Consider the following 21,613-nt stretch of genomic DNA (forward strand, 5'->3'; position numbering starts at 1 on the left):
GCAGGTGCAGTACGTTCTGCCGACGTGCGGCCCCCACAGAGGGAGGCATTCCTCGTTACCTCCTAAAGTTAATTAGAGGTGTAATTAGTAATAAGTGATGAGATCTCAGGTCTTCTACTTGTATAGACTGATCTGCTGTACATATGTAAAATTTCTTCTCGAGCTTTGGGGTAAAAACGGGGGAAAAACACAGCTGTTTTGATAGAGTATTTTGACACACACAGACAGATTCAACGTTACTCAGGAAAATACAGATTTATGAGCAGATAGAAGGGATCTTCCCTTGGGAAGTGGACAGAGAAGGTCGCTCATCGTTGGTAGAAAAAAAACGGTCGTTAAAAAATGAAGATTTGCTGATTTTCCTCAAGAAAGGAACCAAAACATTAATCTCTGAGTCTCAGGAAGATAGAAATTCATTGAAATTATTGTGTTTTTTTAAAAGAAAATCTTGCAGACAATCCTCCACAGGACGACATTAATGTTCTTTTTGAATGACCTTCAAATTGAAGGTCATTTGCATTTACTCACAGTCACATCAACCAAGGAGGTTAAAATCAACCTTCTTGCATCAACAAAACTGTACAGTTGTAATGGCCATGGCATATTGCGTGTCCTCTGTTCCAACATTTCAAGATGCACAAAAAAAAAAAACCCATCATGACATTTCAGTAACTTGATATCAAATCACCTTGTCAATTGGCATGAAGGTCACGTTCCGGAAGGGGGAGGGGGGGCACCTGGAAAAGCAATTGGAGTCACTCAGGGTTCTGCCAAGTCAATTCGACCCAAATGAAAGTTCTCAGGCCGGGCCAGTGCCTTTCTGATGTATCTTAAATGCTGCAGCTACAAAAATATGTTAGTTTTAAGAACAAAGACAAGATTTTTGGCTTTCAGAAAAATTTTACTCAAGTTGGGCAATGAGTAACCTTGAACTGCTGCAGCATAATTAACTATTAGAAACTGAAGGATCAAAATTACCTCCAAAGAGGCTGGAACGACCTTGTAATCGGTCAGCGACCTTTTCTGTCCAATTCCTCAGGGGAGACGTATACCTGGGGGCAGTCTCAGAAGTTCACGCTGTTTCTAAACAAAATTTCCGGCAGGTTAATTTTGGTTCCTTTTCCTTACTCCAAAGAAGAAATTAACCTTGACGATATTTATTTCTGTGTAACGTTACATCAACCACTTCCCCTGAATGAAAATGACTTTGTTTAGAAACAGTGTTTGAACTTATGAGACGACCCCCACAGCAGATGCAGTGTGCACAGAAATGCCCAGTGGAAAATTTAAAAAAAAAACTACAGAACTCACAACCTTTCCACGGGTCATAGGTCACCTCAGGCCACAGGTCAGAGGTTATAGGCTAACACTGCAGGCTGTCACTGGAGGATGAAGGTCATTTCAAGGTCATAAAAGATCATCAGATCAAATTTGTAAAAAAAAGTTCTACGGCCACTTTTCTAAAATCCATGTTTCTGTACTACAATGTACATTAGATAAGACTGCATTCGAACAAAAAAATCATACCGGTATTCTCTGAAGTTGCCTGATTTTTTATGAACTTTATATGAACCAAAAGTACTAGGGACTTTTGTGACAGAACTTTATCAACCAGAAATTATCCTTCCACAAAGTGAACTACTCTCCTCAAAGGAAACCATCTCTAACTGATAGAAAAGCCAAACTGAGGTAAAAATTTGCCCTTGAACTCCTTTAAGTCCACAGTGACAGTCTGTAGGTTGCTTCTGATGTTAGAAACCACAGAAAAACTTCAAGCGTTTCAGTCGACTCTTTGCCTGTGTTACATGTATGATGTAGACGTTCTGATCATGTCTGTTATTAAGCTGCAAGTTTCATTCCTTTGTAGACGTCTGATAGCAGAGAAATGCGAAGAGAGTTTCTGAATGTGAGTGATGTAGCATCTGTGTCCATAATATCACCAGGGTCCATAATATCGCCACCTTGAGAAATAGTGTGCTTAAAGATATTTTACTGCAACATACCCTATAGCTAGGTATGTACATTTGATGTGTATAGGAGTGCATACCAAAAGTATGTTGCAGTAAAAATATCTTTAAGCACACTATTTCTCAAGGTGGCGATATTATGGACCCTGGTGATATTATGGACACAGATGTTAATCTCCAAGCAGATGCAGCGAGGGAACAACTAAACATTTCCTGACCAGCCACTCGTAAAATTGGTGGTTAGAAAATGTTTTGATCCTCGCTCGTAACATCTGCTTGGAGATTTGGGACAGGACTTGACTTAATTGCGTCTCCACCACACTAAAAGAACATTATGGTGGAGATGTGATGAGTTCTGTACCTGTATGAGAACAGGGTAGGAAAAGTTGGTTTGGAGGGAGGTGGTTAAATTCAGAAGGTTGCTTCTCAATTGATGAAGCGGATCGTCTGAAGAGCTGCCCAGTACAAGTTGTATAGTCTCCACCAGACTTCTTTGTAGGCTGAATAAATAGAAGAAATCGGCCTAAAAGGGGGATATCATTGGCCAGAAGAGTTTGACGGCCATAGAGGGTCCAGTTTGCCTCCAGTTTACCTTTTAGGCCGATTTCTACTATTTATTCAGCCTGCAAAGGTGTCTGGTGGAGACTAAAAGTTGTAAGGCATTGGTTATCCGGGGTGTTTTTGGCACCACCTCTGGGGCGGAGCCATTTAGACACCTTCCTAATATGGAGTATACATGTAGCAGACCACCACATAGTTGTGGTCTGACTAAAACTGCCAGACTGAGCCAGAAATTTGCCCTTGAACGTCCTTGTAGGCTGCTGGCTGGCCAACTCCACTGCCAGACAGGCTTCTTGGGCAAAATGTGAAAAACGAGATGTTGTTGCACCATCTGAAGCAATGATACTCAGTTCTGGAGGACATATTCCTGGTTTTTGCCCATCTTGGGTAACCAAAGGGTCTCAGAACTCAGGCCTTGCAAGGTCAATGAGAAGGGATGAATGAAGGTTACATAGTAGTGAGGAATAGGATGGTGAATTGTGGGTACTGGTGTCCAGTTTCACTGCCATCTTGGTTCTGTGCTGTGACCTTGAACCTTGACCTACAATTGAGATAACCACCTTGTGTTAACCTTGACCTTCGTACACAAGTTCAAAAACAACACTTTCGAAAGTCGTGTGGTGGTAGAACAATGTAGTCCTAGGGATTCTGGGTAGGTCAAAGTGCAGAGGTCGCGTGATGAATCCAAGATGGTGGAAAACAGGTAACATTATCGTGAATGTGTCCTAGAGACAGGTGTGCTTACCTGTAGCAACAGGTGTGTTTACCTGTAAGGTGTTCCGAATGTCAGGAGCGTATCGTAAGGTCAACAAGTACACGGGTAAAGTAGACTAGTGTTGGCTCTTCCTTCTAGTGGCTCCCTCCCTCCCATCTACAAACACTCAAGGTTTGCAACACATCAATGCAATTGGACGTTTCCCCAACCAGGACCCCTTTTCCAGGGGGAGGGAGGCGCTAGAAGGGAACAGCCCAGGTAGGGAGAAATTGCACAATCATCAGGAAGTGTTGACAATATGGTAATTTATTGGACAAATATAGTAATTTATGTGAGCAAGATATTATCTAAGTATAATTTGTGACTGGAATTTTGTGAATATTGTGCATTTTTAATGTCACTGGAAATTTCTATATGGAACCAGCTGGATTTTAATACTGTTAGTCGACGCTAGTTTTTACAAATATGCCACTTTTACATATTTCACAGCGATAACAACGTACACATTTTGCACTGGCCAGAAAAAAAGACGTCCTTTGCAACTATTCATGCTTTTAAGTCATCGTCTGCAAAACTGCCGATCATTTCTGCCTCTTTTCACTGCACACCCCTATATTACAAAAGTGGTTCTGTCCAACACCTGTTGAGAGGCAGCAGTTGGAATATTACACTTACAAAATGGGGGTGTCCCAGTTGCTTGAGCGGGCAAGCTTGGCGATGCTGTCTTAGGAACTCGCTTAGACATTTTAAAGACTTTTAAGACCAAATATTTCAAAAGAAGACGGAAATATTCTCTAACTTATTACAACTGACTGTGAACTCGCCACGAACACGTGACGTGAAGCGATCAATTATTACTTATTTATTGATTAGTGTATTGATAATGCCGATTTTGTATGTGTTTTGTCTTTGGAAGATAATAAAAGGGCCGTCACAGAGAAGGTTGCAGTGTTTGTGTTCTTTGGGATGACTTTTGGGAACTCTTAATCAACTATAGCAGGGTGGAAAGCTATCACTTTCTCCTGTTCCACTCTATGGAAGGTTGAAGGACAGGAACTGAGTTAAGTTTTGTTGTCAGGAAGAAACATGCTGGAGCTCCCCCTAGTACTGCAGGAAGGTACTGCACCTTACTAGACTGGCAGTGAGAACCATCGAATTTGGAGTTATACAATAGAAATGTCTGAAAAACAAATATTCCTCCATCTAGATGGCTGCAAATGAAAAGCAGAAAAGTTGGAAGGATTTTTGTAGCAGGAATCTGAAAAAGAACAATTCTCCTTTCTTTAGTCCCTTAAAATAGTCTCCAGTCAAGTCTTTTATCTCTATATCCAGGCAGTTCTGGATGTTTTATGTTTATTTCAGGCATCTCCATGGTAGTTGTCTCCATGGTAACTGTCTCCATGGTAGCCATCTCCATGGTAACCATCTCCATGGCAGCCGTCTCCATGGTTGCCATCTCCATGGTAACTGTTTCCATGGTGACCATCTCCATGGTGAACATCCCCATGGTGACCATCTCCATGGTGACCATCTCCATGGTAACCATCTCCATGGTGACCATCTCCATGGTGACCATCTCCATGGTTACCGTCTCCATGGTTACTGCCCTGTTCATGATGCGGGTGGTTCTTCCTTCTCCATGGCAACCACGCCCATGTGGCAGTTGGTGAGGAAGTCACATGACGGGTTGGAGCTCACTGATTGGTGGATGTGGCTGGGGAGGATGATGGGAGGGGCGTGTCTGGAACAGTAAACAACAACAGTAAATAACAACAATGAAAAGTAAACAACATCAGCACACAACAGCAGTGCACAACAATAGTAGACAATGATGATGATGATCAGTAGACAGCTTGTGATGATGCTTCTGGACCAGCAGGTTGGGGGTTCAAACCCCAGACTAGGAGGCCTGCAGGTACTTTCAATGTAGAGCCTGTGTGTTCAAGTTCACATAAATTGTAGCAGGACCTCTCAAATCATTGCATTCTACACATTACTCTAAATTCCTGGAAAGTAGATTTTTTTGGCAGCTAGGAGAATCATTTCAGGCATCCATATTTGAACATATGCATGTAATACATGATTGTATAGCACATATCAGCTACTAGCGACACACAGGTACCATATCAGGGCATACAGTACATGTATATCACATTCGTGTGACAGGACAAGTCACTCTGACAAATGGGTACCATATTAGGGCGTGCCCACCTGAGTGTGCTGAGGTTGTTCCGCTCGTACGCGCTCGCCAGAGCACCACGCAGCACGTCATTGGTGAACAGCAGGGCAGCCTGGGAAGGCAGATCAGGTTACACGTTCAGAATATGGGGAGGAAAACGACTCAAAACAAGACAAGTTAAAAATACCAGATATACCAGATAGAACATCCTTGATAAACAAGTCATCTGCAACCAAACGTTGGCTTTGTCTGCATTTAGATTGGATTTGAACTTTTCAGTGAAAAGTGTTGCTACTCAATACAGGTACAATCTCTTACACTGCACTCTTGAGTCTTAAGAAATAGGGAAGGTACCTTAAGGACCATCTCCTCCAGGACAGGTGAGAACATGTCTTTAGTCGTCTCCACAGGTTCCAGTTTCACTCCCAGCTGAAGGAAAAAAGGAGAAGAGTCTTCAGCCTAAAACAATGTAAAACCCTGCTTTCTTGTACATGTAATTTCATGGGAGGTTACAGAAGAAAAAGTCTTCAGTCTTCTTCACTTTTTCATAACTTTGCAAATGGTTCCAGCAAGATAGGAAGAGAGTAAAGCGATTTGTGCCCTCTGACCTTCTGTGCGGTGTCGTGCACGAATTCTGCGGCAGGCGACATCGGCAGGAAAAACCGCGGGTGGTCATCCTCTTCTTCCATTGGCTCCTGCTTCACCACCACCTGCGGGACAAAGGTGCTGATTGGTCAGTTCAAATGTGGGAGGTGCTCTGATTGGTCAGTTCAAATGTGGCAGGTGCTCTGATTTGTCAGTTCAAATGTGGCAGATTTTTAAGAAGTGCTCTGATTAATCCTCTTCATCCATTGGCTCCTGCTTCACCACCACCTGGGGAACAAGGGTGCTGATTGGTCAGTTCAAAGAGGGAGGTGCTCTGATTGGTCAGTTCAAATGTGGTAGGTTTGTCAGAAGTGTCCTGATTGGACAGTACATCCATTGGACTGCTTCACCAGCACCTGGGGAACAAGGGTGCTGATTGGTTGGTTCAAAATGTGGTAGGTTTGTAAGAAGTGCTCTCATTGGCCTGGAGGTCTTTTTGCACGATATGACAGTGTTCATTGTTTGTAATAAGCAGTTTGATTGGTTGGCACAATGACTCTCTTATGTTGGCATAGAAAATATTAATCTATTTCTGAAAATCTTAACTCGCACAACACAACAATGCGACCTGTGACCATGACCCCTGACCTTTGTCTCCTGACCCAGCGAGATGACATCCACTTCCAGGTCGTTGTCATCGGCATGCTGGGAAGGTTTGGTGTCCTCTAACATCTGACACAGGTCGGCCGAACCACTGCAGCTGGAGGGGGGGCCTGGTAGGAAGAAACAAACGTTCATAACTGATGTTTATCATAGTCTATTTTCTCTGGACCGTTAGATGTTACATCAACAATGTTTACATGGTGGTAAATAAGATAATTCCACTAGTCCTGACAGAGAAGACAGATGCTATGTACAGTACATTGTATTTACACAGGGTACATTTCCTCTAGCTCTTTTTGTCAAGTACAATTAACAGTTGAGTTATTGTTCCACTGGTTGTGACAGACAAGCTTTGTACAGAGGAAGACCAGAGTGATTGGTGGTTTGTCTTGATGGTTCCTTACTGTATGCAGGTATTATAAAGCTCTAGGTGAGAGAATTTTTTGTGTTGGACCAAAAGTTTTAACTCTAAACATGTAACTACCAACACAGATGAACTTTCATGATAACACTAGTAGACAGACTGGACAAAAGTATAACAATAATATTATTAATAATAATAATAAATGGTTTTTATTGTCCAAACAGTACCCGTGCAGTCGCAGCCTTTTATATGGCTGAATTGATGCAGGGTATCACATAATAATCAATACAAATCACAACAATCAAATAATGATACACATATTTGTTCCACTATATACTATACTTCTTTAAAGTTTGTCTCAGCAAATCTCACCGTTTGCAGCCCAGAATCGGAGGCAGTCTTCGTGAGCCGTTCTCAGCTTTGCCCGGAGTTTCTGTCCACACAGCTCGCAGTAGTTTTCATCTTCCTTCAGCGCATCTAAACACAAACAACAGACTTACTCTACCTGTTTCACAAGGCTCACAGTAGGTTTTATCTTCCTTCAATGTGTCTAATATCATGTAAATTTGAGACAAAATTGATACTGAAAGCCCTAAAAAATATCATGTAAATTTGAGACGAAATTGTCACTGAAAGCCCTAAACATGAGACAGCAACATTCCACACATACTAGCTTCTGTTCTTCACAATCATGTACCATGTTAGGTATTCTACTTCACTCACTACCAGCTGTGACTGATATCACAAAAATTACAAGAAATGTAGGATTTTGTATGACATCAGAAAGTATGCTTTCCTAGAAGCTATAAAAGCCATGGAATAGTCTATTATGTGAAGGGGATGTGTCTAGTTGAGGAATCATGTAAGAACATGTGCAAGTTAAGACGTTTGTCTTGATGGTTCCTTACTGTATGCAGATGGGGTGTATCCATGGGTCCTGGACCAGTCCATGATCTCCCTGGTGGTGGGGGTGGGCAGGGCGAGTTTTTGGCTGGAGGATTTGACCTTGTCGATGACCTTCCTGACGGCGACGGAACGCTGCCACTCGGCTGCGCGCTGCTTGCCGACGTTCCAGCCGAAAAACTGCTGACGGGTCTGGGCACAGTACGGGTGCTGGCTCAAGGCTGGAGGAAACACAAACAAACAAACAAACATGTTAGTCATGTAAACTGTTAGTCATGTGCTCTCAGTACATTTAGTGACGGATGTCGCTTGAAACGTCCGGAAGACATCTCTGTTATCTATCGAGTAACACTGGTCACTTTAAAAGTTTAAATATGGAATTTGAACAGAGTTTGAATTGTCTTATAAATAAAACATGTCAGTCATGTGTCTGGGCTGCTGGCTAAGGGCAAACAACCAGCAAACATGATAATTCTGTCAGAATTTGTTTTTCCTGCATTCACAAACTAGCCTGAGTGTCAGCCTTTTTTGATTTCACGGGGAGCGGATCTTGGGGAGCGGACGAAAGCTAACAAAGCTGACATTTAAAAACAGCTTGAAACCAAAATCTTCTCAGAAGACAAACAATTGGAAAATTATGTTACTAGAGAAGGAAGAGAGACATAGGTAACTTAAAGCTGCTCACCCCTGTTTGGGTCCACGAGTGGAACGTGCCGCACCACAGCACCAATCAGCTGTTCCTTTGTCTCAATGCCTGACGTGCTGCAAGGGATTGTGGGTAAAACTTAGAACAAGGCATCATCACAGGAACACATAGAAAACTCCAGAATATTCAGAATAAATGTCATCGATACAAAGTATGGAATCTCTCAGAAGTGTAGAAAATGTCTACTGGTATGTGCATCATAACTGAAACAAAGATATCATTTACTCGTGTTTCGTAATAAATATTTCTAAAAAAATCATGCGGCATAATCAAGTTTGAAACAAAATGCATTTATCTTGAACAACATGGATCTACTATATAGTGTTCGAATGTGAAAAAAAAATTAAAATTTGGCATTTTTCCCCAAAAATCTGTAATTCAAAACCAGCCCAGCTCACCAGACTTTCCGGGCCATCAGCTCAATAATGTCAAAGGTCGGGGTGGGAGATGTTCCCGTGGCCCTTGACCCCGTGACCTGTGACCCCAGCTTCATCTGCAGGATGCTCTTCTGCAGACTAGAGGTGACCTTGGATGAAACAAAATGTACAAATCTTTAACAACATGTACCAAAAAGTATTATGGTCTGCTCTGGTAATTCTTACTCAAACACATCCATATATATGGACAGACAGGAGTCCCTCCTGCTATAAAATTGCAACAAGATATACATGATGTAACCCAACACCAGTTACCATGGTGACAGACACAACATAGGTTCAGGTCACTGAGGTCACTGTTTGGAGAAGAAGAAGAAGAGGAAGAAGAAACTGAGCAAAAACAATGTTTTCCTTCAGTAAACATAAAGAATTGAAAGTTTGAAGAAATTAAAGTCTTTAGTGACCTTGGCTGGTGTGGCGACCTTGGCAGGTCATTGAGGTCACTGTTTGGAGAAGAATTAGAAGAAGAGGAAGAAGAAACTGAGCAAAAACAATGTTTTCTTTCAGTATATAAACATAGTAAAGAATTGATTTGAAGAAATAAGAGTCTTTAGTGACCTTGGCCGGCGTGTTGACCTTGGCAGGCGAGTTCCCTGCGCGGTGGGAGGGGGAGGGGGTGAGAACAGTCGGCGTACAGGCGGACTTGGTGACGAGCTGGGAGGTTCCCGCGCCCGATCCCGCCATCTGCACGTTCTGCACGGGAACCAGGAGGGTCTGGCCCGCTCCAATCTGCTGGGGGGTGGGGGCATTCATTTATTTCATCATAAAACGGCAGTTGGGTAGTCCATTCAGCTTGTAGAAGCTGTTTTGCAATGGAGCCCAGCATACATTTACACAGGACATTAGACATGGTTACATTTAGTCAAGCAACAAAAGGTGAACAACAGTCAAATAAAATCTGATGCTTCAAAACAAAAGCATATCCATAAATCAAAGTGGCAGTGTTAACAGTTAGCAGATTTCTTTGGGTTGAGCAGAGCACTGTGGACTAATGCACACAGACTCTTTGACTTCATTACAATCTGATAGTTTTCTGAAAAATTACAAATGATCTAATACTTTGCCATAATTCAACTACATCTTGAGACTTGTTGAGATGTTTTGACTTCATCTTGAGATTTCTTAAACAAAATCTGCTTTGAAAAGATGCTTTGAAAGAATGTCAATATGCTTTGAATATGTAGGTAAGAAGCCCATGGCTTGAAGATGCTTTGAAAATCTCTCAAGATTGAGATCTCTCAAGATTATCAAGACGCTCTGAAAAGACTTCAAGATGCTTAAAAGGACTTCAAGATGCTTTAAAAAGGCCTAAAGATGCTTAAGAAGAGTTGCAGCTACCTGTTGCGCGCCAGGTTTGCCGATCTGGCTGAGCTGTTGCGGTGTGAGCGCGATGAAGGTGTGACCTCCTGCCGTGGCAACGCTCGGTCCCGCCTTGCCGCCGGAGTCCGCGGTCGGGGACTGCCCACCCGCCTGGGTGGACGATGGTATGATCCGGAAGGACTGCATGGGCTTGGTGCTGGGCTGTGGGGCAACCTGCATCTGTAAAACAAGCAGAACAAGTTGGTTGAGTAACTGTTTTTGGCATAAATCTTATTACCTGGATGATTAACCTTCACCAACCTTACTTCATAATGATTTCTACCAACACTGACAAGCATTCAAGCTCTGACATGTTTTTTAATGTTTGCTGTACAGGGCTCAAAATTCACTTTAGGTAAACCTACTATGCGCCAAGTATTTCCAGCCCTGCTTTTCCTTTCTGATGAGAGTGAAGTGAGTATAGAGAGTATAGAGAGGTACATGTAAAACTGTGTGAGTTCTCTGTATCGTAGGTGTTTTCTTAATACTTTTTTGTAATGTTTTTTTGTACCTGAGTGTAGTATTTGCTGGCGAAATAAATAAACTGAAACTGAAAATTGAAAAATGAAGCCAGTCCCACCTGTGTCTTCCCAGCCTGGTCCTGTGCCAGCTGCTGCACCATGAGGGTGGAGGGGCGACTGGGGGAAGAGCCGGGGACGTTCCCGCTGGTGGAGGCACCCCCCGGGGGCTGCTGCTGCATGAGGATGTAGGACGTCCCGGGCTGCAGAGGTAGCGTGATCGTCGACCCCGCCTTCACCGTCTGGGCCACACCCGGCGACGACCTTTCACCCTGCGACCTCTGACCTGTCACCTGCACCGCACCACCCTGGGACACTGGAATGTAAAAGTTGGCCTGACCTCTGACCCCTCCATACCATTCAATCAATCATCAATCAAAATGGTTTATTGCTAAAATCACGAACATTGCAGCAGAAAGCTGAATTGCATTCATAGATGTACATTCATTTTTCAAAAACGTTATTGAAAATGGAGTCACCCTGTTTAAATATGACGGAAATTAATAAATAAATAAATAAAACAAATAAAAATAAAAATAAAAAGACTGACCTGCGACCTGTGTGGGTAGAGTAGGAGTGGGGCTGGCCCCCTGTGCGGCCAGCCCACCCCCCTGTACCACGTGCACGATATTCCCTCCCTGGGGGGACCCCCCTACAACCTGCGCTGGCATGTTGACCCCCGGGACGACCGGCGACCCCTGCAGCACCGTGACCCCCGACCCCTGACCTCCCTGCTGGAGCGGGATGCCCTTGACGATGGCGGTCTGCGGGATGAGGATCACTTTCCCTTTCATGGCCGGGTCGGTGGATTTTGCGGCGAGGAAAACTTTCGCTCCCGGCGCGACGTTCACCAGAGGGAGGTTCATCACGTTTGGGGTCAGCAGGGTCGTACCACCCGGGACGTTTGGAGGGGGGGACACGATCTGCTGAGGAGCAACCTGTACAACAAAAACAGAGAAACTGAGAGCAGGGTCGTACCACCCGGGTATGTTTGGGGGAGGGGGACAACCTTCACAAAAACACACACTGTGAGCAGGGTTGTACCACCTAGGAATGTTTGAGGGGGGGGAGACGATCTGTGAGGAGCAACCTGCAGAAAATAGACACACTGTTGGGGAGGGGGCAACCAGCATAGCACAAGCGGAGAAAGGACTTCCAGGCAGATTCTGTTCATCCACAGACTAGAACATAATATATATGAAACCAGCAGTGCCATAATGTACTTCAGTGTCGGACATTGTGCTTCATACACATGTATGTCAGTCTTCTTTATAACTTTATTGCATTGCTTATTCACCATGCCGGAATGAGAGTAACAGTCATTACTCCATCTCTTAAACCTTCCATAGGTGTGAGGAATCAATAACAAACAAACCTGAACGACATTTCCCGCTGATGTACCAGGATGAGGCTTCGACACGGGACTCAGTCCACCAATCACAGCTCCACTGATCGTGCGCACCTGCAACAAAGAACAACTATCACCTCTGACCTCTGACATTTTTGTCTTAGGTTCTTGTTGCAAAGAAACCAGAATGTGCGATGTATATCGCAAGAAACCAAAAAAAAAATGTATTTAAATTAGTACATTACCAAAACTGTGTTTTCTGATTTTTCATTGATTTTCTCGATCTTTCTCTCAATAACAAAAAAAAAACTTTTTTCTCTTCTTACACAAAACACATACCGGTAACAGATTATTTAAGAGATATCTCTATATTTCTTCAAGACTATACGTGATACCTTTTAAGGAGTTTGTAAACCAACCTGTGGCGGAGTGCCGGGCGGAACAGTCGGAGACGTGCTGCTGACCTTGGTCGGGGTCACCGGAACCTTCCCTTCCCCCAGCTTCTCCACCTTCACCTGGGGGGTGACTCCGCTCAGCAGAACGGCCTTGCCCTGTCCTGGGGGGGAGGCGACGACTCTCGGAACAGCCTGCACCGCGCTCTGCTGCGAGCTCATCACGATCATGTGACCCCCCGACGGCGAACTCTGACCCGGCAGCCCAGAGAGTTTCAAGATGGCGCCCTTCGGCGGCGAGGTCAGGTTAACCGTCTTTGGTCCGGTTCCCGCGGTTACCACCACGCTGGGCTGGGTTGCCATGGCAATGGTCGCCTCCTGCTTCACCTGCTTGATGATGGTGATGTTCTGCTGCTGCGTCGCCGCGGAGACGACCTTGGAGGCGGGTTTCAAGGTCAGGGTCTGCTGGACGGTGGTGACGGGTTTGGCGGCGGTCGGGACGATTTTGGTGATGACGATTCCCTGCGGCGGGGTGCCCACCACGGTAGTGCCAGTAACCGCGACCGGTTTTGCCGTTTTCACTGGTCCAACCGCCACCTTTGACGGGACGGACAGGAGCGCCGGTTTCGTGTCAATCATACAGGAAAACGGAACCGCCTCGCGGGACGGCGGAACCACTGCAGGCGAGACTCGCATCGGAGACAGCGGCTCCGATTTCACCTTCACCGGAACCGCCAAGGTCATCCTGTCTTTCTCTTCTCCCACCAACGTCTTGGGGGAAACCGTTGCCTTGGATACGGCTCGGCCAGTTGCCATGGTGATGGCTGGGATGGGCGTGGCTGTGCTGGTTACCATGGCAACAGATTTGGGTTTCGGACTGTCCACAATTGACCCAGAGGATTGTGGAATAGCTGTCGTCATGACGATTTTGGGTTTCTGTTCAGACGTTACATCTTCAGCAACGAGTTTTCCTTCTTTAGATTTTTCTTTAAGACTTTTATCTTCAAGTTTTACACTTTCCTTGGCCTGGCTGTCTTCCTCTCGGGTCTTGCGAGGTTTCTTGGAGCTGCTTTCTTCAGGAGGAGAGAGTTTCCTGGTGTCTTGCCGAGTTTTCGCACGGGGGGATCTGCGCACCAGAGAAGGGCCAGGTTTGGGCTCCGGTTCCGCCTTTTCTGCCCCAGCTTTAGCGGCTTGCAGTTCCTCTCCAAAACTGCCAGGTGGAGCTGCTGCACTGGTGCTGGGTTTGGCAGTGGGCTTCACATTTGAACTAGAGCTACTCTGGGGGACAGCTGTACTAGTGCTGGGCTTCACTGTGGCCTGCAGTGCTGAACCGGAGCTGCTAGAGGTAGCTGTTGTGACTGTGGCCTGCAGTTTCACATCGCAGCTGCTAGAGGGCACTGTTGTACTGGTGCTGGGCTTCGCTGTGGCCTGCAGGTCCGAACTGGCACCAGTAGAGAGCTTGGCTGCGCTGGCTTTGACTTGAGGAGCAGTTGCCTGCAGTTCTGAGCTGGAGCTGCTAGATGGGGCTGTTGTGATGGTGCTGGGTTTCCCTGGCGACCCAGCAATCTGCATTTCTGCGACAAAGCTGCTAGAGGGAGCCGTTGAGCTGGCACCGCGTTTGACCGGAGATCTGTCAGCCTGCAGTTCACCAGCAGCGCTAGGAGGCTTGTCAGCCTGCAGTTCTGAACTGGAGCTGCTAGAGGGGGCTGTTGTGATTGTGCTGGTTTTGACTGGGGACCTGCCAGCCTGCAGTTCCGCGGACGCACTGCTAGAGGGAGCTGTTGCACTGGTGCTGGGTTTAACTGGGGAACCGGCAGCCTGCAATTCCGCACTGGAGCTGCCAGGTGGCGCTGCAGGCTTGGCTGGCAGTCCGGATGAGAGCACGGATAGGTCGGGGAAGAGCGGCGTTCCTGTCTCATCAAACAGGTGACGGTCCAGCTCCACGTCTACGATCTGAGCAGGGGGGAAAATGATACTGATGTAACCTGATACACGTACATGCTGTAACCTGATATGTAACTTGACACCTGCTGTAGCCTGCTACATGCTGTAACTGTTATAATCTGATATGATGTTTAACTTAATGTTCTGATAAGAAATCAGAGTAAGTATGTATCTTTATGTATTACTCTTACAATGTGTATAATTCAATTGTTGTTTTAAAAGGCTTTTTATTGATGTAATTAGGGGAGGGAGCTGGTAAAGGTGACCCACCTGTTCTCCCTCCCCCTCCACGCATGTGCTGGAAAAATTTTAATAAACAAGTTAACAAATAAACAAATAAGTCTGAGTCTCACCGTCTCGGCTCCAAGTGTCTGCAGGCCGGTGTAGGTCCTGTCCAACTGGGGGAGACACAACAAGTGGTTGAGTACAACTCACTAGGGAAACAACATGATTACCATTATAACTTCTCATCAAAATGTCTGCTGGTCTCCTTCCAAAGTTTGCAAGCACTACTAGTCACCTGACAAAGTTTACAGGTAATGCTGGTCTCCTACCAGAGTTTACAGTCAATATTGGTCTCCCATTACACATTTACAGTTTGCCGTTCTGACCTTGAGCTGGTGGATGATGTCGACCTTCTTGTGTCGAGGGTCGACGAAGTGTAGCTGGACTCGGACAGGAAACTCCCCCCAGCCCCGACGCGTCAGGTGGAAGGGGGCTCACTGAAACAGGGGGGGGTGTGGTTAGGAGGGTAACAGTGAGATGTTTGGTATGTAGTTAACATCTCTAACGTGTTGTTCAGAATATATTATACTTGAAGTGAGTGATAGGATGTTTGTTTTCCTTTGGGCATGTGTATAATATGTTCTTGTTTTGCTGGCAGTTTTGAAGAGTTCCGGTCTTGAGTATAATACTATAACACTGGAACAAAATTCATTGGATGACCCCCCTTTGCAGCAGGGGTGTACAGGGTGTTTCGTACCTGATCTCCACTAAGTCGTTGGGCCTGTAGCTGGGGTGCAGGTAGAACCACACCTTCTTCACAAAGTGGTCGATTCTGGGGGCCTGGAGACAGACAAAAGGTGATGACAGTCAACCACAGAGGTTTCAGGTAGCATCCACAACCTCAGTCACTAATGAAAGCTAGTTGCAATTAATGCTAGCTGAAACGTCTGACCGTTTCCAAAATCATATCCAGTTGCTTGAGTAACTGTTTTTGGCACAGCTTATACCTGGATGTCTAACCTTCCCTGATGAACCATAGAGATGTATGACTGTACAAAAGGCCTTCATGAACCTTTTTAATTGCAATACAAACATTCAACCAACAGTACAATGTTATAAACATCTGCCATTGAATCAGTTACCAAATTACAGTTCATCAGACATGACCCTGACCCAACCCTCAAGACCCCTGACCTGACCCATGTGACCCCCGACCCATAATGTGACCCCTGACCTCTCGCGGGCCGCGCACATAAACCATCCACTTGTGGGTTGACTGGTCATTCTCCTCGCGCTTGTCTGCTGTGATGTACCTGGGAAAAAATATAGCAATCAATCAATTAACCAACCAACCAAATTCATTTATCAACCAATCAATTAATCAACCAATCAATCAATCAAGCAATCAATCAGCCAACCAATCAATCTACTTATCACTGCTAGTTCAAACTGTATCTGCATCTTCCACAGTATTTGATGGTGTTAACTGTGATTCTTGGAGTGTGATATTAGATTCAGGAAATACTCACTTTGTGATGAGTCTGAATCTAGGACCTGTTCTTCACTGCTTTTGTAAGGAATTCACTGAATTTGAAACATCCCACATCTTCCTATTTAGCTACTGGAAAGGGTTCCAGTCCTTTGGATGGAATTTCTGTGAGCCTATCACTTTACACTCTCACTTTACACTCTCACTTTTCACTTTTACTTGTCAGGCTCAGTTTGCACTTTCAGTTTCGGCCACCTACTTGGAGACGTTTCCCACGATGATGCGTTTCTTGACGCAGAAGCGGCTCGGCCCTCCCGCACTCCTCCTGCCCAGAACCTGCTCAAAGTCAAACCTGCCGTCATTGGTCGGTTCTTGGGTGGGCGGGGCAGGGGCGGGGTCAGCCTGCTGGGATGGAAATAAACAAGTAAACATAAATAAACAACAAACCTGGATAAAGAACATGGATAAACAATTAACACATAAATACAAAACTTCTTTCCTAGTGTAGAACTATCACTATGGAAGAAGCTTCCTTGTGAATGGATACAACCTTAAACTTTTCAAGTCTCTCTCTACTCTCTCTTAACACTAGGGTGAACAAACATTTGTCTCAGACCACAGTTCCTTAATGTAACCCAAAACTTGTAATATTGGTTCGTATGAGCCTTGTTTTGAGGTGAAAATTGAAGTGAACAATAAAACAAATTACCGTAACATGCATATTTAAACATCTTCACATCTCGTATTTAAACAGTTTATGAATTTTTGCCAGATCTAGCAGGTAAATCCAGAAGGATTCAAGTTTTCCCTGCAGACTTGTACACATTGTAGTTGATCTGTCAGTGAAGGTTAGACATCCAGCTACATGTAATAGTATGCGTCAGTATTCCTCTTGCTCTACTGATATGAGTCTGATGTTAACAGGATTTTCACCTTGTCGACAGAATCACAGATTTCCTCCAGACTGGGCAGTCCTGCATCCCTCTCCTCGGGCTGACGGTCCTCCTGAGAGCCTTCTGCTGATTGGTTGGAGCTTTCTGTTTCCTCTGTCTGATTGGCCGATGCAGCAGCTTTTGGCCTATCGATGAGCTTCTTAATGGCTGGGTGGTTGGCAGCAGTTGGGTCCGGTGGCTGGAAATTTAGAAACAAAATCAGGAGGGTTGAAATACATGAATTGATGACATAGTATAACAAGATGTGAAAAAAAAAGACTTCATTGTTTGGTATACCATGCTCTGTGTATTCAGTAAATTATTCAACCTCTCTGACCACTACCTTAACTGTACAAAGAAGACAACTGCCTTTTTTTTGCCAAACTTTTTTAGTGGGGATTGTGGTGCCTAGAGGATGTACAATCAAATTAGAATGGCCCTGGGTAGATTTGACTATTTCTAAGCTTGGATAATCATTCTGGTGGAGACTGTGAGCATCAGTAACAGTGATATGTTGGTGAAGGTTAGACATCCAGGTAATAAGATACACCAAAAACAGTTACTCAAGCAACTGGATATGATTTTTGAAACAGTCAGACGTTTCAGGTAGTATCCACTAGCTTTCGTCAGTGACACTGGAGAGTTACCAGAAAGGCAGGTTTATACGTTCGAACTATTGATTGATATGCAAATCCAAAACCATATAAAGTTGCTTGAGTAAATGTTTTTGGCGTATCAGTAACCGTGGTTGACCCCTGACCTCGTTGGGTTTCTGCGCGACCCCTCCGTAGTAGCTGGCGATGATGCAGGCACGGAGCCGGTCCAGCATGCCTCTCGCCTGGTGGATACGCTGGAAACAACAACAATAAACTTAATAAATAACTTTCTCTCTCCTTCGTTCATCTGGAATTCCTAAAAAGGTTGCTCACAAATATTGACAAATTAAGGAAACAAAAACTGAACAACTTTCATTAATAAAACAACAATAATAACAACTTTGATTCAGAAGGCCATGGGTGGATCCACTCTGAACAACAACAATAAACATACAAATAAACAACTTTCATTTTCTTTTGTTCAGTTGGAATGCGTCAGGATTACCAAAAAGGATGCCCACAAATATTGACAAAATGAAGAGAACAAAAAATAAATAACTTTCATTAATAAAACAACAAAAATAACAACTTTTGATTCAGAATGCCATGGGAATATGAGCCTGATAGTGATAACAGTTTCCCACAAATATTGACAAAATCATAACATTCAATGCCAATGGCAAGAGACAACAAAAATAAACAACTTTCACTCATAAAACAACAAAAATACACAACTTTCACTAAGAATGTCAACAGGAGTCTGCAGCAGTTCCCCACAAGGAAAAAATTTGCGATGTCAAAGGTGAAAGGTCGTTACCTCGTCGATGACCTGTATTTCCCTCTCCTTGTTGCGGATCTCCTGCGAAAACTGGTCCTTAATAATCGTCACGATCTTCCGAACCGTCGCGTCCTTGGCTGGGGGACAGAAACACAGAGGTGAGACCTAACAGCACCAATGTCGCTGGAAAACTCCAGAGTGAGACCTGAGAATCTCCTAAATCATTGATACTTGGCATATGGCAAAAACACACATTGTGAGGTCTCTATCACCAAAGTCACACTGACACTGTGAGGCGTAGGATTAGGGGAAAAAAATTTGGCGTTTCCTGTTTCAGTTCTGAAAAAAATAGGTTCGGCACGTAGGGGAAATTGTCCCTTGCTGGGATCCACCCCCCCAAAAAAGACTAGGGTCGACAGGTTTTTCTAGTGTCGGTCGGGAAACAAGTCGAAGAAACACAATATTCTGACTTACCAAAATTGGATCCTTGCATGTCTGACATGAGTGACAACAGATGGGATTCAAACCCATGACCCTCAGAGAGGGTCACTAAACCACTAGACTATGCACCCTACTCCATATGTTGGACTAGAGAAAACCAAATCACAAGAATTGAACCATTTGAGACGTTTCTATAACAACTCGTGACTGACAGCTGTGTTACCATGTGGCAACTCACCATCCTGCTGCATGGACCTGAGCCGCTTGTTTGGCTGGACAACGTCCTGGTAGTCTGGGTCAAGGTCGTCTGAAGGGCGTTTCCCCGACATGGCGGCAAGGTCACACCCTGGGCAGGGTTTCTGTTGTAATACATGGGGAGGGGGGCGTATTAATATTACATACTAGTTGAGACATTGAGAGAAATTTTATGCAGTTTGTTTTCTGTTGCCTGAAATGTTATTTCCATCATAAATACATGACTTATAGCACGTCGGCAGAATGTACTGCACCTGCGGGAAACCCGCAATATATTGTGCATAGCACTTCTGAAGAACGTCTCATATAAGGTCATATTTGTGTATATAAGGTTAACACTCCGTCTGTAGTTTCCAAATGTTATGTCGGTGAAACTATTGTCGGCAACAGGCAAAATTTTGATGCAATGTTGACCAAAAATCCAACAAAAACCATTTTAAGGGGTTTTGCGCATGAGGCGCAGTATGTTCTGCCAATGCACTATGACTGAGGTAATGTGCACTAGACATACCATATCGGATGCACCCTGCCACACCCCCTCCCCCTAGCTTTACCCTGACACATGCACACACGTATGTAACACAACCTTACGTTACACCAACACCTACAGCTAACTTTACACCTCTCATACAGCACAGAAAATACACAGTTTACAACGAAAACAGTCATGTTTAGGCAAAAGTGTTGAAGGTACTTTGAGGTGCCCAGTACCCCCACCCTAACCCATATGTCACACCCCCTCCCCCCAGCTTTACCATGACACATGCACACCCACAACACAACCTTACGTTACACCAACGCCTACAGCAAACCTTACACATCTCACATGTAGCACAGTAACTACACAGATTACAACGAAAACAGTCATATTTAGGCAAAAATGTTGAAGATACTGAAAGTGTAGTTTGAGTACTACTCTCAGTCCAAGCAGAGGTTTGTTATTTTGGGCGTGTTTTTAGGCTTTTTCATGGGGGTTTCTTTTTTGCACTGGAATTTTTTTTCACCCAACCAAGTGCAAGAAAGAAACCCCGATGAAAAAGCCCCAAAACACGCCAAAAATAACCCAAACCTCTGCTTGGAGAGTAGTCCAGCACCCCCCACCCTAACCCACATGCAACAACACACGTTTCAGAACTCTTATATTTTCGTCCGCATATCGTCACTTCAGCGCTTAAAAATCGGCTATTCTAGCGCCTGAAAAATGCTCACGGAGGTCTAAATCGGACAAATATGTTGTTGTTGAACTAAAGAAATGATTTATATGATTACAATGACTGAATTATGGCGGAAATGAGTGAATTTTTCAAACCTTGTCGTATGTTTTCGGCTGGTCTGGAGCTAACCAACCTGAAGTAGGCCGCCGATTGGGCCGCCGATTCGTAGCCGCCCTTTCAGCCGCCGATTCGGGACTAAACCGAGCATAGCAGCTGATTCAAATACAGATTCGAAATCCCAAAAATTTCCTAAATCGACCCCAAAGAAAAAACACGAATAGGGAATTGTTGCAAATGGTCTAAAATAACGCAAAAAATGTCAATTCGAAGATTTAAAAAAATGGTAAAGTACCAATTAAACGATAAAGTGCAAATTAAAGACTTAAAAACGACACCTAGCGACAATATCATAATCTGCTGATGCTGGCCGCCGATTCAAGTGAATGGTCTCCACCCTCAGGTGTTAAACACCTTGCGTGCGATTAACAATATAATTCCATAACTCGTAATGACTTTCCATCATTTTATGATGATCCATGCTTTGGTGTTCTAGTAAGAAAAGTAACGCACGCGACGTCGTCTTAAACTGAAGAACATGGCGGGCAATTGTACCGTAACTGGTCTCCACCTTCAGGTGTTTAACACCTTGCAGCAGAGTAACTATATAATTTTACAATTTGCAATGACATTCAATCCCTTTATAATGATCCATACTTTGATATTCTAGTAAGAAAAGTAACGCACACGACGTTGTTTTGACGTCACGTCGTCTTAAATTAAAGAAAAATGGCGGGAAGCTGTACCGTAGCTGGTCTACGCCCGCAGGTGTTAAACACCTTGTAGCAGAGTAACTATATAATTTTACAACTTGCAATGACTTTCATTCCCTTTATAATGATCCATACTTTGATATTCTAGTAAGAAAAGTAACGCACACGGCGTCGTTTTGACGATATGTCGTCTTAAACTGAATAGAAATGGCGGGAAGTTGTGGCAGTAGCTGGTCTCCGTTCTCAGGTGTTTAACACCTTGCAGCAGAGTA

At 44.3% G+C, this 21,613-nt stretch overlaps 1 protein-coding gene across 1 annotated transcript; it reads right to left on the minus strand.

Annotated features, from left to right (window-relative positions):
* Positions 1 to 4,533: 4,533 nt before the first annotated feature.
* Positions 4,534 to 20,692, minus strand: LOC109486950 (YEATS domain-containing protein 2-like). Its single transcript, XM_019790864.1, is given in 27 exon segments — positions 4,534 to 4,984; positions 5,455 to 5,534; positions 5,777 to 5,851; positions 6,031 to 6,132; positions 6,656 to 6,780; positions 7,407 to 7,511; positions 7,943 to 8,158; positions 8,623 to 8,699; positions 9,042 to 9,169; positions 9,639 to 9,809; positions 10,419 to 10,619; positions 11,020 to 11,273; positions 11,508 to 11,895; positions 12,333 to 12,419; positions 12,725 to 14,014; positions 14,372 to 14,650; positions 14,995 to 15,039; positions 15,253 to 15,359; positions 15,610 to 15,706; positions 16,101 to 16,179; positions 16,615 to 16,757; positions 17,289 to 17,486; positions 18,048 to 18,137; positions 18,701 to 18,805; positions 18,807 to 18,826; positions 19,341 to 19,461; positions 20,667 to 20,692. Coding segments are annotated over 26 exon segments (4,683 nt in total). The 5' UTR covers positions 19,432 to 19,461; positions 20,667 to 20,692; the 3' UTR covers positions 4,534 to 4,854.
* Positions 20,693 to 21,613: the final 921 nt, after the last annotated feature.

Source organism: Branchiostoma belcheri, unplaced genomic scaffold (assembly GCF_001625305.1).
Source record: "Branchiostoma belcheri isolate BF01 breed outbred unplaced genomic scaffold, Haploidv18h27 scaffold84, whole genome shotgun sequence".
Classification (NCBI taxonomy): domain Eukaryota; kingdom Metazoa; phylum Chordata; class Leptocardii; order Amphioxiformes; family Branchiostomatidae; genus Branchiostoma; species Branchiostoma belcheri.